Source organism: Cydia strobilella, chromosome Z, assembly GCF_947568885.1.
Source record: "Cydia strobilella chromosome Z, ilCydStro3.1, whole genome shotgun sequence".
Taxonomy (NCBI): domain Eukaryota; kingdom Metazoa; phylum Arthropoda; class Insecta; order Lepidoptera; family Tortricidae; genus Cydia; species Cydia strobilella.
In genome coordinates, this window is record NC_086068.1 from 35,314,395 (window position 1) to 35,326,932 (window position 12,538).

The 12,538-nt window shown below is 37.1% G+C and overlaps 2 protein-coding genes across 3 annotated transcripts in view; both read left to right on the forward strand.

Annotated features, from left to right (window-relative positions):
- The window catches only part of LOC134754353 (aspartate aminotransferase, cytoplasmic), a 124,516-nt gene that overhangs the window by 93,787 nt on the left and 18,191 nt on the right, over positions 1-12,538 (forward strand). The gene's annotated exons all lie outside the window — the stretch shown is intronic.
- The window catches only part of LOC134754301 (zinc finger protein 436-like), a 35,792-nt gene that overhangs the window by 5,378 nt on the left and 17,876 nt on the right, over positions 1-12,538 (forward strand). For both annotated transcript variants that reach the window (XM_063690540.1, XM_063690539.1), the window contains exons 3-6: positions 42-225; positions 851-1,217; positions 7,476-7,543; positions 7,726-7,848. In XM_063690540.1, the coding sequence (XP_063546610.1) occupies positions 42-225; positions 851-1,217; positions 7,476-7,543; positions 7,726-7,848 (742 nt within the window). The remainder of the gene's footprint in view (positions 1-41; positions 226-850; positions 1,218-7,475; positions 7,544-7,725; positions 7,849-12,538) is intronic.

The following is a 12,538-nucleotide window of genomic DNA, read 5'->3' on the forward strand; positions in this document are numbered from 1 at the left end:
ATTTAAATAATATTACTATCTCTTATTAATATTACTTTTAGGGCAACATCAAATGATTTAATGGATCAGCAAATTACAAAAACAGATGAGTGGGAGTGCAGGGCTTGTCTTGAGAAAGTTGGTCCTACCACAGGCCTAGTCAATCTTTTTGATGCTTGGTCATCACCATGGGAAGGAATGGAAAGTACTGTAGCTGAAGACCTTGCTAAAGTTGGACATATCAAGGTAAGACCTACAACTCACAGTATGAGTTTTGCATGGTTTTGATTTAACTGGTTTATTTCCGAGACCAAATTGTTGCTAAAGATAAAATTGCAGATATTTTTGTTGTGAAATACTGGTCAAGTGTAAGGGTTTTAGAAGAAAAAATAAGAAAAACTTCCTACTCGCACTTGGTTGTTTTATTTACCAACTTCTAGAAACTAGGACTTAAAACGAGGAGACTTAAAGTATTCTGGTATTAAATATATTATCATTTTGTTTTTGTTACCAATTTCAGTTGTTATTATTTTAATTTTATAATAAGAATCCAAGTGTAGGATGACTTTGGAAATGACTGCAAACAATGTGATTTTGTGAATGAACCTCTTAGACGTGTTCACACCTAATGTAGTGAGCAGGAGAACGCAATAGGCAACACAGGTACATGCATAGACTGTTATAGCCTCACACTGGAGCAGCGTGCGGTGCGGATACCACACTGGCCCCTCTAACATGTGCCTAGCCTTGGTGTTGTATCTTTATATGCTGTCAACTCATTTGGTGGATTGTTATAATACTTATAATATTATACCAAGTCACTGTGTCACTTTTGTTTGACATTGATGGAAATTACGTTTTTACTTTACAGCTATCATCAACAGACCAACATTCAAAGTTTATCTGTAGCACTTGTTACACAAAACTTCAGAATGCGTGTAATTTCGCAGCAGTTGTACAAAAAAGTGATAGAACTCTTAGACAGAGGTTCCCTCATACAGATTTAGACCCGGGTGATGCCACTGTGTGGCCCAAACCTATTCAACTTGACCAAAATGTAAATGAAACTGTTTTTGAAACTCCCATGGATATAGAAATTAAACAAGAAGTTGTGTCGGATAATGACTATGGTGAGAATGGAAATGGTTGTTCTGATACACAATACAAGGAGTTAGCAGATGCAGACATTAAAATAGAGCCTGAGGAATGGATAAAACCACAACCAATTAAGATCAATGGTTAGTAAAAAAATTACCTAAATAACTTTCTGTTCAATGTGGGCAAACGGCAGCTTTTCAAGTGCTCTAACTTCATAGAATGCTTAATAGGTTACTAGATTTTCATAACACTTGCTCGAAAAAGATCTTATTTCATGCAGTACTAAAGAACAAAGGGTAAAAATCTTAAAATAAGTCGCCTTAATAGAAGTGCGGGAAGGTGTGGGGGAAGAGGGGTGGGGGGGGGGGAGAACCCCTCCTCCAACTTTTCCCCCGCGGAGATGCTTGGTTTCTGAATTATTCATCGTTTAAGGACTTTAAGGTTATAACATTGCCAAAGATTGTAATGCAGAGGGGGAAGAATGAGGTGAACTCCGTGGTGGCTCCGGCGCTGCGGAAAGCGCAGCCCCGCCGCCCTGGCGTAATAAAGTGCAGGCACCAACACTGTGTTTAAGTCACAATGTACTTACTATGTGTATGTTGATATAACATGTATTGTAGGAAGCTCGCAACATAAAGTCGATTGTATGTATTAATCTAAGGACTAAATAAGAGAAGGCCCGAAGCGTCCGAGAGAGGAGCGCCTTTAATAATTTGGTGTTCAGACACAGAACGATAGTAGGTACAAATGTCTAAATTCAAAGGCCGAAGTCTGAATTCCGCGTAGGGCCGGAGGCCCGGAGTGCGCGTTTTACGCAACTTCCCCCTAGTATCTTAATTGCAAAGGCCGAAGACCAAGGTGTAGTGCTCTAACACAAAAATAGTAAAAGTGTCTAAATGCGAAAGCCGAGCTCCAAGTAGAGCCGAAGGCCTGGAGCATCCGACAGGTACCGTCAAGTAGGGTAACTGGCGACAGATGGGGGACCTATTGTAGACATTTTTTTTTAATATGGTCTAATTGAATTAGATAAAAAAATCTACCCTGAGACTGTTAAATCATGACTCAAAGAATGTAAAAGTAGACTATAATTGGGAAATATTTCCTTTCTCTAATCAGTGAAAGCTGGCGTGAATCCGCACCAGGACAGGGCAAAAATAGCGTGCTTTTATGTCGGAGGCCAAGACTCATTTTGGGTAATGGCGCCAACCAAGCAAGTAGTAAGTAAGTAAGTAATGTTATCCCACCTATCCCCAGTTAACCCACTTGACTGTGCGAGCTTTCTGTAATCTATCCTAGTACTGCTACGCACATTGCAAGCCCTATAGCTGGCCCTCGCATTAAGACACTTGTAACATTGTTCTGTGTTTCATCACTATACTTCCGCAGCTTGGCCTTAGGCTTTTCATAGAAGCGCGTCTCTTGGACGTTTTGGGCCTTCGGCACTACGCTGAGCTTCTGGCTTGTGCAAGTGTGCAAGTGTTAATTATACGTCATAATTTCAAAAAAATGTCCCATTTAAAATAATACTTGCACAGTTTGGACAATCAAAATCGCTGCAGACTTATATTTGTCTAACTCTATTCAACCTGCTATTTTGCCGAAGGCCATGCGTGAGTCGTACAAAAGTCGCGTCAAAATTAATTTAATAAAAATCTTATTTTATTTTTTTTGTAAGTAAAAATGAAATTTATGAGACTTTCCTAAGCCTCAAACATTCAAAACTAAGTACTACTACTTCTAAAAAGCTGTACCTATGTAAAGATAAAGATGTGACCCAAACCGTGAACATATTGCCCACAGAAAAGATGACCGTATTTCGATTCCGGAACGTTGTGCTAATTAAAAGTTCTAATTTAATATCCACATTTAAAAATTACCTGTTTTTTTTTAAATCATAGTTTTAGTTCGTTTTGTCACTAAAATGAATAAAATAAAATAAATTAATTAAAAAATTCAAAACACGACTGCTGAATTTTAAGCGAACTGAAAAGCTAAAAATTATTTTGATGTTAGCTTTTCAATTCGCTTAAAATTCAGCAGTCGTGTTTTTAATTTTTTAATTAATTTATTTAAAATATGTTATCTGTCACTTATTCATACGAACCAAGTAGGTATATTTATACCACTCATTACAAGCTTTTATTTAACTTGCAATGTACCTACGTAAGTATGTATGTAATATACGCGTGTATTTTTAATATTACCTCAAATTTTAACCAGACGTAGGCGTTAGTGCTATGAACCGATATTGCAAGAAAAAACTCGTTAACTATTCTTTTTTTTTCCTTAATAAAATAATTCAGCACGCAATGTATCGCTACTTTGTCTTACTGGCGTGACGTCACAACTGTCACAAGTGATAATTAACTTTTAACTGCTGTCAATCAATAATAGCCGACATTGAGTTTGGTATAAGTTTGTATTGAAAATTAAAAATCATTACGATTTACACGTCTGAGGTACCGATTTTCCACATGTCGTCCTTGAACCTCGAGGCAGGCGCCACAACGACGTAACCGTGATTGTCGTACCACCTCCATATCAACTTGCTGGAGATTTTCAATTACATCTGTAATTTTTTCCCGGAGTTGTTCGACAGTCGTTCTAGGTTGGGAATAAACTTCATTTTTTACCGCTCCCCATAGGTAGAAGTCGAGCGGCGTGAGGTCCGGCGAACGAGCTGGCCAACGACGGGGGCCAAACCTTCCAATCCATCGGTCTTGGAAAATCGCGTTTAATGCGTTACGGACGCGAACTGAAGAGTGTGCAGGAGCACCATCCAATTGTAACCACGTCTGCATACGTTCAGCTTCCGGCAATGCGTTAACATAATCTGCTAAAGTGCCATTAATCAGCTCGAGAAATCTATCGCCGTTAAGGTTAGAGTCAATGAAAACTGGTCCGATAACGCGATCTCCGTGGATTGCCGCCCATACATTCACTGACCAGCGGTACTGATGGCCTGTTTCTTTTGATACGTGGGGGTTTACTCGGGCCCAATAGTGGCTATTCCGCTGATTCCATACACCGTTCCTTGTAAATGTACTTTCGTCAGTCCAGATAATCCGCGACAAAAATTCGCGGTTATTTTCATGCTGTCTGAGTAGCCAATCACAAAACGCTACACGAGGCGGTATGTCCCTTGGTAATAATGCGTGAACTTTTAAAAATTTGTAGGGATGTTGCAAGTCTTTTTTAAGAATTTTGTGGACCGTACTGTGGTTCATAGCAAATCGCCGTCCTGCTGCTCTCGTGCTAGTTTCGGGGTTTGCAGTAAAATGTTGCAATATCCTTTCTTCTCTCTGAACAGGAACATGTCTAACATTTTCTGGTACTATGACTCTTCCTGTAATAGGAGCATCATCACGAACTCGCTGTAACGCACGAATAATAACCCGGGAGTCCTGCGGTACAACGGAGACAATCTACGTCAAAACAAATTATTTTCTTTTTTGTAATTTTATCTTACCAGCCAGTAAACAGTAATGCATAGTCTGCCTGAGTTTGTGGAAATTAGTTATCATTAGGTTGGTAGTTTGTATTAATACCTTAAAATTAATTTTGAATGAAATGAATACTCTTTAAACAAACTTTTTATTCAAGGAAGTAGATATTTCTGTGGTAGAGGTAACGGGTTGAAGTGTGTCATTGACGTTATCGATTGTTGATTATTTACTATCTTCTTTACAGTGCTTAGTAATTTAAAATAATGCTAATTTAATAGTAGAATCATTGGTTTCATAACAATTTCAGAAGAATTCAAAAAATGTTGTAGTATGAGGTGAAACTTTTGTGATTTCTTCGTTGCAAGACAATTGTTTTGTAATAAAATGGTAAGTATTGTTTTCTAATAAGAATTTTTTGCCTTTAATTTGGTGGTTTAAACGCAATAATGATTTGGTTTTGGCTTCCAAGTAGTCTCATGTAGGAAATACGTAACAATAATAACAAAAAAATACTAGACCCTTTTCTTCCACGTGTCAAATAAGTGTACGCAATACATTGCTGCTCGATAAATTTTCAAAAATTCATTACGCTTTAGTGGTAAAGGCTAACTTAAAATTACTTTGCAATATCGGTTTATAGTACTAAAACCTACGTTTGGTTACGGTTTGAGGTAATATTAAAAATACACGCTATATGTAACATGTTTGTAAGGGTCAAATTTTGCAAGTTAGATTTGACCCACTTCCCGGTTTCCGATGACGCTGAAAATTTGCATACATATGTAGGTCGGGTGACAATGCGTGGGTGTGTTAGGGTACCATCGAGCTGATCTGATGATGGAGACAGGAGGTTGTCATAGGTACTCTGTGATAAAACAACGCAACGTAATTGTGTTTGAGGTTTTTAGAATTGTCTCGATGAGTATTAGTTGTCTGTGGAAAGGAAAGTACAGTCAGCTATAAAAGCTTGTACCAAAAATTAAATTTTTGCCAAAAACTTATTCATACTCAGTTGAGTTATACTTACTTTTAAAATACCTACTGATGTTTATAATTTAATATTTTTGTTTATGTTTAAAAATATTTAATTTGATTAATTTAGTAGCCGTTTAAAATATTTTTACAAATTTTTCAATCGTGGCTGAATGCTGTGAATTCAGTGCCTTCGATGCCTAACTTGACAAAAAATGACAATATGGCGGACGAATGTTTGAAATGTCACTGTATTAAGGAATTATTTCGCTTAAAATTTACTTTTTTCTTCGCAAGTATTAATTATGAATTAGCTGCATCACCAAAGTGCCCTGAATGCAATCAAATAGAAGATGTTCACCATGTGTTGATGGAGTGCGTCCGCAACGAGGCGCTGAGGATCGACATGACATTTATCAAGTCTACCAACATAGGTAGCTGCAACATCGTCCTGGCATCGCCAGCGCCACTATCAGACGAGACCAGGATGATGTGCAAGCTATACTTAAACATAATGTAGTGGTGCAGGTAATATTGCAGTACTACATTATTACTATAGATCTCAGTATGGGGGTGACATCGTCACTGAGTGACGCAACCCCATTAAAAAAAATTGATATAAAAAAAAAGTGTGATGAAAAACATTGTGTGTAACTCCGAGGGTAAGAATATTGCAAGCTCGAGTTTTTATTCACTCCAGCCTGCGGCTGTCGCGGATTAACACCCTTGTTTGCAATATGTCACTTACTCTTATTGTTGCACAATGTACTATTATAATTATTATTATTTTATAGCATAACAATATATTAATTAAGTGATTTGTGTTTATTGTTTTAAAATATTATTTTAAGCTACGAAGATATGTATATTTTGTCCTTTTGGGATTCAAGTTTTTTATTATTATTAAGGATTGGCTTGGCCTGTAACGTCAATGAAATAGAAACGAAAAAAATGAAATTGAAATGAAAAAAAAAACAACCCATCAAATCCTGTTTGAAAAATACCATAAGCTTGAAAATGTTAGTGTTGGTGCAGTACAAACTGCCATTAAAAATTTTGTCCATACTTTCGATGACAAACCAAAATCAGACCGAAAATCAGGCCCTTCACACCCGAACTTAAACAAAATGATAGTGAAGACACGCGAAATCAACAAATGTGCCTCGGTTCGTGTGATGTGACTAAAGGTACATTTGTTGGCATGGTTCAACTTCAACGTGCCAGGAAGAGAAACAATTAAAGGACGTACAAAAAGCAGACAGCCGAAAAGAAGCGAAAAACAGCAAAGTTCATTAAAATTAAGGGCTCGAAAGTTATATGACATATGAAAATATCACAATCACCAGAAAAATGTATGTGTCATATAATGGACGACAAGACATATGTGGAATTAGATTATAACACTCCACCGGGACCACAATATTATACAGTTTAAGATCGACCAGAGGGCCTACCGCGAACCACGTTCGACAGGTTGCCTCTCTGTCGCACTTGTAAATTCGTACGTAAGTGTGACAGGGAAGTAACACGTAATAAATAGATAAAACTTTTGAGCGATGTAGAATTTCTGCATAAGTACTATAATATGGTTAACACATTCATTGCCGACGCATTGCGATTACCAAGTGTCGTGACGCGATTTCGCGTCTTCGGCAATGAATGGGTTTTACAGTGGGATTCCTCACATTGGTGTGGTAAAAAAAAAAAGTGACTGGGGTGGTAAAGTTTGTTTAACAATCGTGTCTAGAACCCCTAATCTTTCGCTTCCTCGGGTATCAATTTTAGCACGAGCGGTTAAACAAATAACTAAACACTTAGCAAGGAATGGGAAAAACTGGGGGAGGCCTTTTCCGCACAAGCGACATGCAAATAATAAACCAATAATAATTGAAATTTTATGTAATTGTAAAAAAAAAGAAGCATGAGATAAAGGCTATTACTGTTACTATTACTACTAATACACTTCTATATAATTTCTAGGTACATTTTCCTACCATGAAGGAACTGAGCATTCTGCACAGCCAAATGGAAATGTAATGCTGGAAGAGGTATATAATATAACTACGTAAAATTCATTCACTTTCAGGTTTTGAAATGCCCATAAGGCTGTTTATCAATCAATTTGCTTATATTATATCTATGTGTTTCGTTTTCTTAGTCTAGTCCATATTTATTTTGACAAGTTTCTACAGGTGATAAGAGCTTAATAGTTAATAAAATGTCATTTCAGTTTTTAGATGCACCATTGAAAGAGGAACCCACTAGTGAGGCAGACTCTGACCCTGTACCTACTGACCTTCCTCTGGAGTGTATGCTGTGCGCCAAGTCATTCCACAGTGTATCTGGGCTGAAGGTAACATTTTGTAATGTAATAAGGTAAATGATAAGATAAGATTGTCTAAAGTTGGAAACCATTCTAGAAAGAAAATATTTGAGCGTGTTCAGTGGCGGATTAGAGGGTTGCGGCCACTGACATATGTATAGACAAGCTGGCGAGAACAAATTGTGTCCGCGAGGTGTCCGCCATTTTCTGCGTTTGACGTCTGTCACTAAGCTAAAGAATAAGCGCAGCTAGCCAGAGGCGGAACTGTCATGACAACTGCTCATATTCTGCCTACATACAGGGTTGTTTTTTTAATGACTTTCAATATTATACGACGTGAATATATAGGTCATACTGAACAACTTTTATAATGGGACCAACCACGAAAACCCAAATAACGGATTCGGCAATAGAAAATTTCAACATCAGACCAGCCAAAATGTATGAAACAGACATTTTATTGTGATTTCGGGGTTGGTCCCGTAGTTAAAGTTGCTTAGTATGACCTATTTATTTTAACTAAAACATTTAATAAATAACGTGTAAAATATATATTTCGTAACGTTTGTGCTATTAATGACCAACAACGTATACAAACCAATAATAATAATAAGTTGGGAAGTAACGACCCCACGGACCCGAGTGCTCCCGAGAGTCGGTCAGGGTCTCCGTCTCCGGCGTGTCTTCGTCGGTCGGAGTGGACCCCAAATGGACCCGCAGGACTCAGCTCTGGCTTGCCTTCATTGGCTGTCCAGAGAGGAGTCGCTAGAGCTATATGCTCCAGGGGTGGAAGTGAAAGATGCATAAGACGCGAGTTTGCACAGTGGCTGGTAACAGCCACTGGGTAGAAAGCGGCGCACACCTCTCGACACCCCTGAGCCGCTCACACCGGTGTTGCTCCTGGTCGTCTTCACGACGGCAGTTTCAGGGGCCCATCTAGTCAGCGGCGAGTCACCGCCTGCCTCGATAACGTGTACAACATTGTTATGGCAGGTGTCCGGACCTCTCAGCAATAGCCCAACCTTTTGACCAGCCAAACTTCAACACCATAACCGGCACTCTTTTCCACTGTGTTTATAATAGCTCCTACGCCTGTTGGAACCGATTTACGGGTATTCTAGCAGGTGTATTACTTAACAGCAAACTTCTCCAAAGGGCCTCTACGTGTTGGATCTGTATCCCCACGCACGCCTATCAAATGACCGGGATGTATATACCCGTGAGTTTATATGAGATACAAATAATAATAATAATAATATTCTTTATTGTGCACAATGAAACATGATTAAATACAGCAAATTAACAATATGCACGCAATAAATAAAAACAAATTAATAAATTAGTTAATAAATAAATAATAAATTATTATTAATTAATAAATTAGCAATATGCAATATGTCACGTCTGAGAAAATTAATCTATTCACCGAAGAAAATGGCTTCCAGCCGCGAATGTTCAAAAGTGACGTTTCGTGATAATCTAAACTATCGTAAATCAACATTTTTTCGATTACTTACCGGTGAAATGTTACTCCATCGCTTTTATTATATTTTCTTGTACTATTTAACATACATTAGTTTTGTTACCAAAACGCTTAATATTTTCGTAGTCAACATATAGTCAAGTAGCGGATATACTGGTTGGAGAGCCGGCAGTAAAGTTTCGAACCAACGTGATACCGCGATGAGCTGCACAATGGTTTCCCATAAAACTGATGCTAAGTCCGAATTTGATAGTCTGCCACGGCGGAACTAGCCGAAAGTACAAAAAAAATAGCCACTTCCGGTGCGAAAAAGGGGGGGTCATTTAACCCATCTGATACTGCAATAAAAGCTATGGCATCAGTTAGAAATTTACTGGTAGATACAGAAAAGCGAAATCTGCCAGTATGATTCCTGCCGGAAGTGCTTGGCATACGCTCTCAAAGGTGACCATCAGGACCCCTAAATTAACCCATCTGATACCAGCATGAAACCAATTCCAGTCGGTAGATATGAACCTTCTCTTCAGGAATATATAAGTCTGCCAGGGCGCTTTCAGCCGAAACACCTTGACATACGAGATTATGTGGCGCAACATCCGTGGTACCCGTATAACCCGTATTTTGGAATTGTACATATTACGGACATTACCAATACTGCAGGCTTATTAATTTATTACTCTATGCTTATATTTGTATATTATTACGTTATTAATAACACATATTTATAATAAATTAAGTTAAAATAAATTAAATAATTTGATTAATATGATTAATAGTCATTGAATTAGCTATATGAATCGTTTGTCTTTGTCTGTCATTTTGACTTATGTATTTGTAAGAAAAGGATAAAACATAATTTAACTAATTCAGGCTCGTAAAGTTTTACGAATAAGGGGGTATTAGTATTCATAGCTAAATCAGGCTTGTAATGCGACATAAAATGATTTTTGGTGGTTTCTTTTACGCTTGAGGCGTTTTTTCACCTATTTGGTGTATCTAATCACTATCTTATGTAGGGGAGAGAGGGGCAAGACGAGTAAGACGGGGTAGCGGCTTTATATGGCGACACGACTGACCAACCATCAGAATCCCGTTAACGCATGACGATGCGTCACCATCATAGCAATCAGTTCGCATAGTGACCGGCTAGACAAATGGTGTCGTTAATTATTTATTTGCAAAAAAACTGTTTTTGCCATATTCCTTGTTATTTTTAGGGTTCCGTACCCAAAGGGTAAAAACGGGACCCTATAACTAAGACTCCGCTTTCTGTCTGTCTGTCTGTCTGTCTGTCCGTCTGTCACCAGGCTGTATCTCATCAACCGTGATAGCTAGACAGATGACATTTTCACAGATGATGTATTTCTGTTGCCGTTATAACAAACTATAACTAATTGTTTATAACACCTGTATTCATTACCTGTAATGCACAATTGATGAATAAATGATTCTAAAAACATAATAAAATAAATATTTAAGTGGGGTTCCCATACAACAAACGTGACTTTTTTGCCATTTTTTGCGTAATGGTATTATGGTACGGAACCTTACGTGCGCGAGTCCGACTCGCACTTGGCCGGTTTTTGTGTTTTATTTGGTTTGCGTTTGTTTCGTAATTATCACCAGCACATATATACTGTTAATTTATTCCTATGGCCCAGCAATCACGCCAACAGCTAAGGACTTGTTTGGTTTCAAGTACGGTTTATTTTACAAAAAACTTTCGAATTTCATTAGGCACATGGGGCAAGATGGGGTACATCTTGACGGCCGTAGTTTTAAAGTGATAAACTGATGAAGAATTGCGGATTTGAATTTATTTATTCTTCAACATCAAACATTTATTCAGCAAATAGGCCACAGGGGCACTTTTACATGTCAATTTTTACAAACAATAAAATTAACAAGGGAAGATGGGGTACATGTTAGCTGTAAACACATTTTCTGTCTCTCAGACGACTTAAGAAATAAAAGTAAAACAGTTCGTGAGAAGTTATCAGACGATGGACCCAAAAGCCAAAAATTTAAGTTTTGTTTAGGCCCTAAATATAATATTTATATGAATCTATTCTTATCTTGTCCCGTAGGGGTTCCCCATCTTACCATACTTGGGGGCAAGATGGAGAGAAGGCACTTTTGGCCATTTTAATTTATTTTTAATTTAATTATCTAACTAGAGAGTTCCTAGTAAGTGTTGATTATGAAAGACTGATTACCAAAGATAAAAATAAAAATAACAAAAACTTTAAAAAAATAGCATTTTCAGTTTTATTGGACTTGAAACATTAAGTATCCCGTCATGCCCACCTTTCCCCTACATTTCTTGACGTTGACGCAAAACTGACGTAGTTTAACATTCAGGGTGTTGTTTTATAACACTACAAATTGAGATAACTAAGGTCTGTTTTTTTATTCCGTAGACTAAAATGACGTTTCATATGTAAGCCATATGAAACGTCATGACATTTCTTAGTACCACATGAAATGTCATTTTAGTCTACGGATTACGGAATAAAAAACAGAATATAATCTATTGGAGTCTTAGTAATAGGGTCCCGTTTTTACCCTTTGGGTACGGAACCCTAAAAATGATTTAAAATGTTCATATTTGGATTATTGGTAAAAATCGTCCTTGACGTTGAAAATCCTGTCTTTTTACACCCGTTTACAATAAGTATGTAATAATAATAATTTTGTTCATTTTGGTAAATAAAGGATATTGTAATTTGAAATTATTGTATTATTTATATATAAGGTGCTAACAAATTAGCTACAGAAATTTTACGAGATGGTTGGTACTAGAACACTAAATTAACTTTTAATAGAAATTAAGAAAGTTTCTCATAATTTTTATTTTATTTACCGAACAAAATAAATAAACTATAATTCTATCTAAAAAATAATCATCATGTATTTAACTGCTTGTTTGTCTTAAATGTCATTGTCAACGTGTCATTTGATTTATCAGCGTGAAGTGGCCAGTTAAGTTTTATATTTAAAAGAGGTTTTAGAATCTGTTCAATGAGGTCTCATTTAATTATCTCATTAACAGAGTTTTTTTTACAAAGCAAATTTGTTTTCCAATTTTCTCAAAATAACATCATAAAACCTATAATGTTTCATACTTACATACCTATATACTTCAGGAGCCGAGTACTATCAACTGTAAAGATATCGGTAGCTAATTTGTTAGCACCTTTATAAGGCAAACAAAGAAGTACAAAGCCGTAAGCAGGT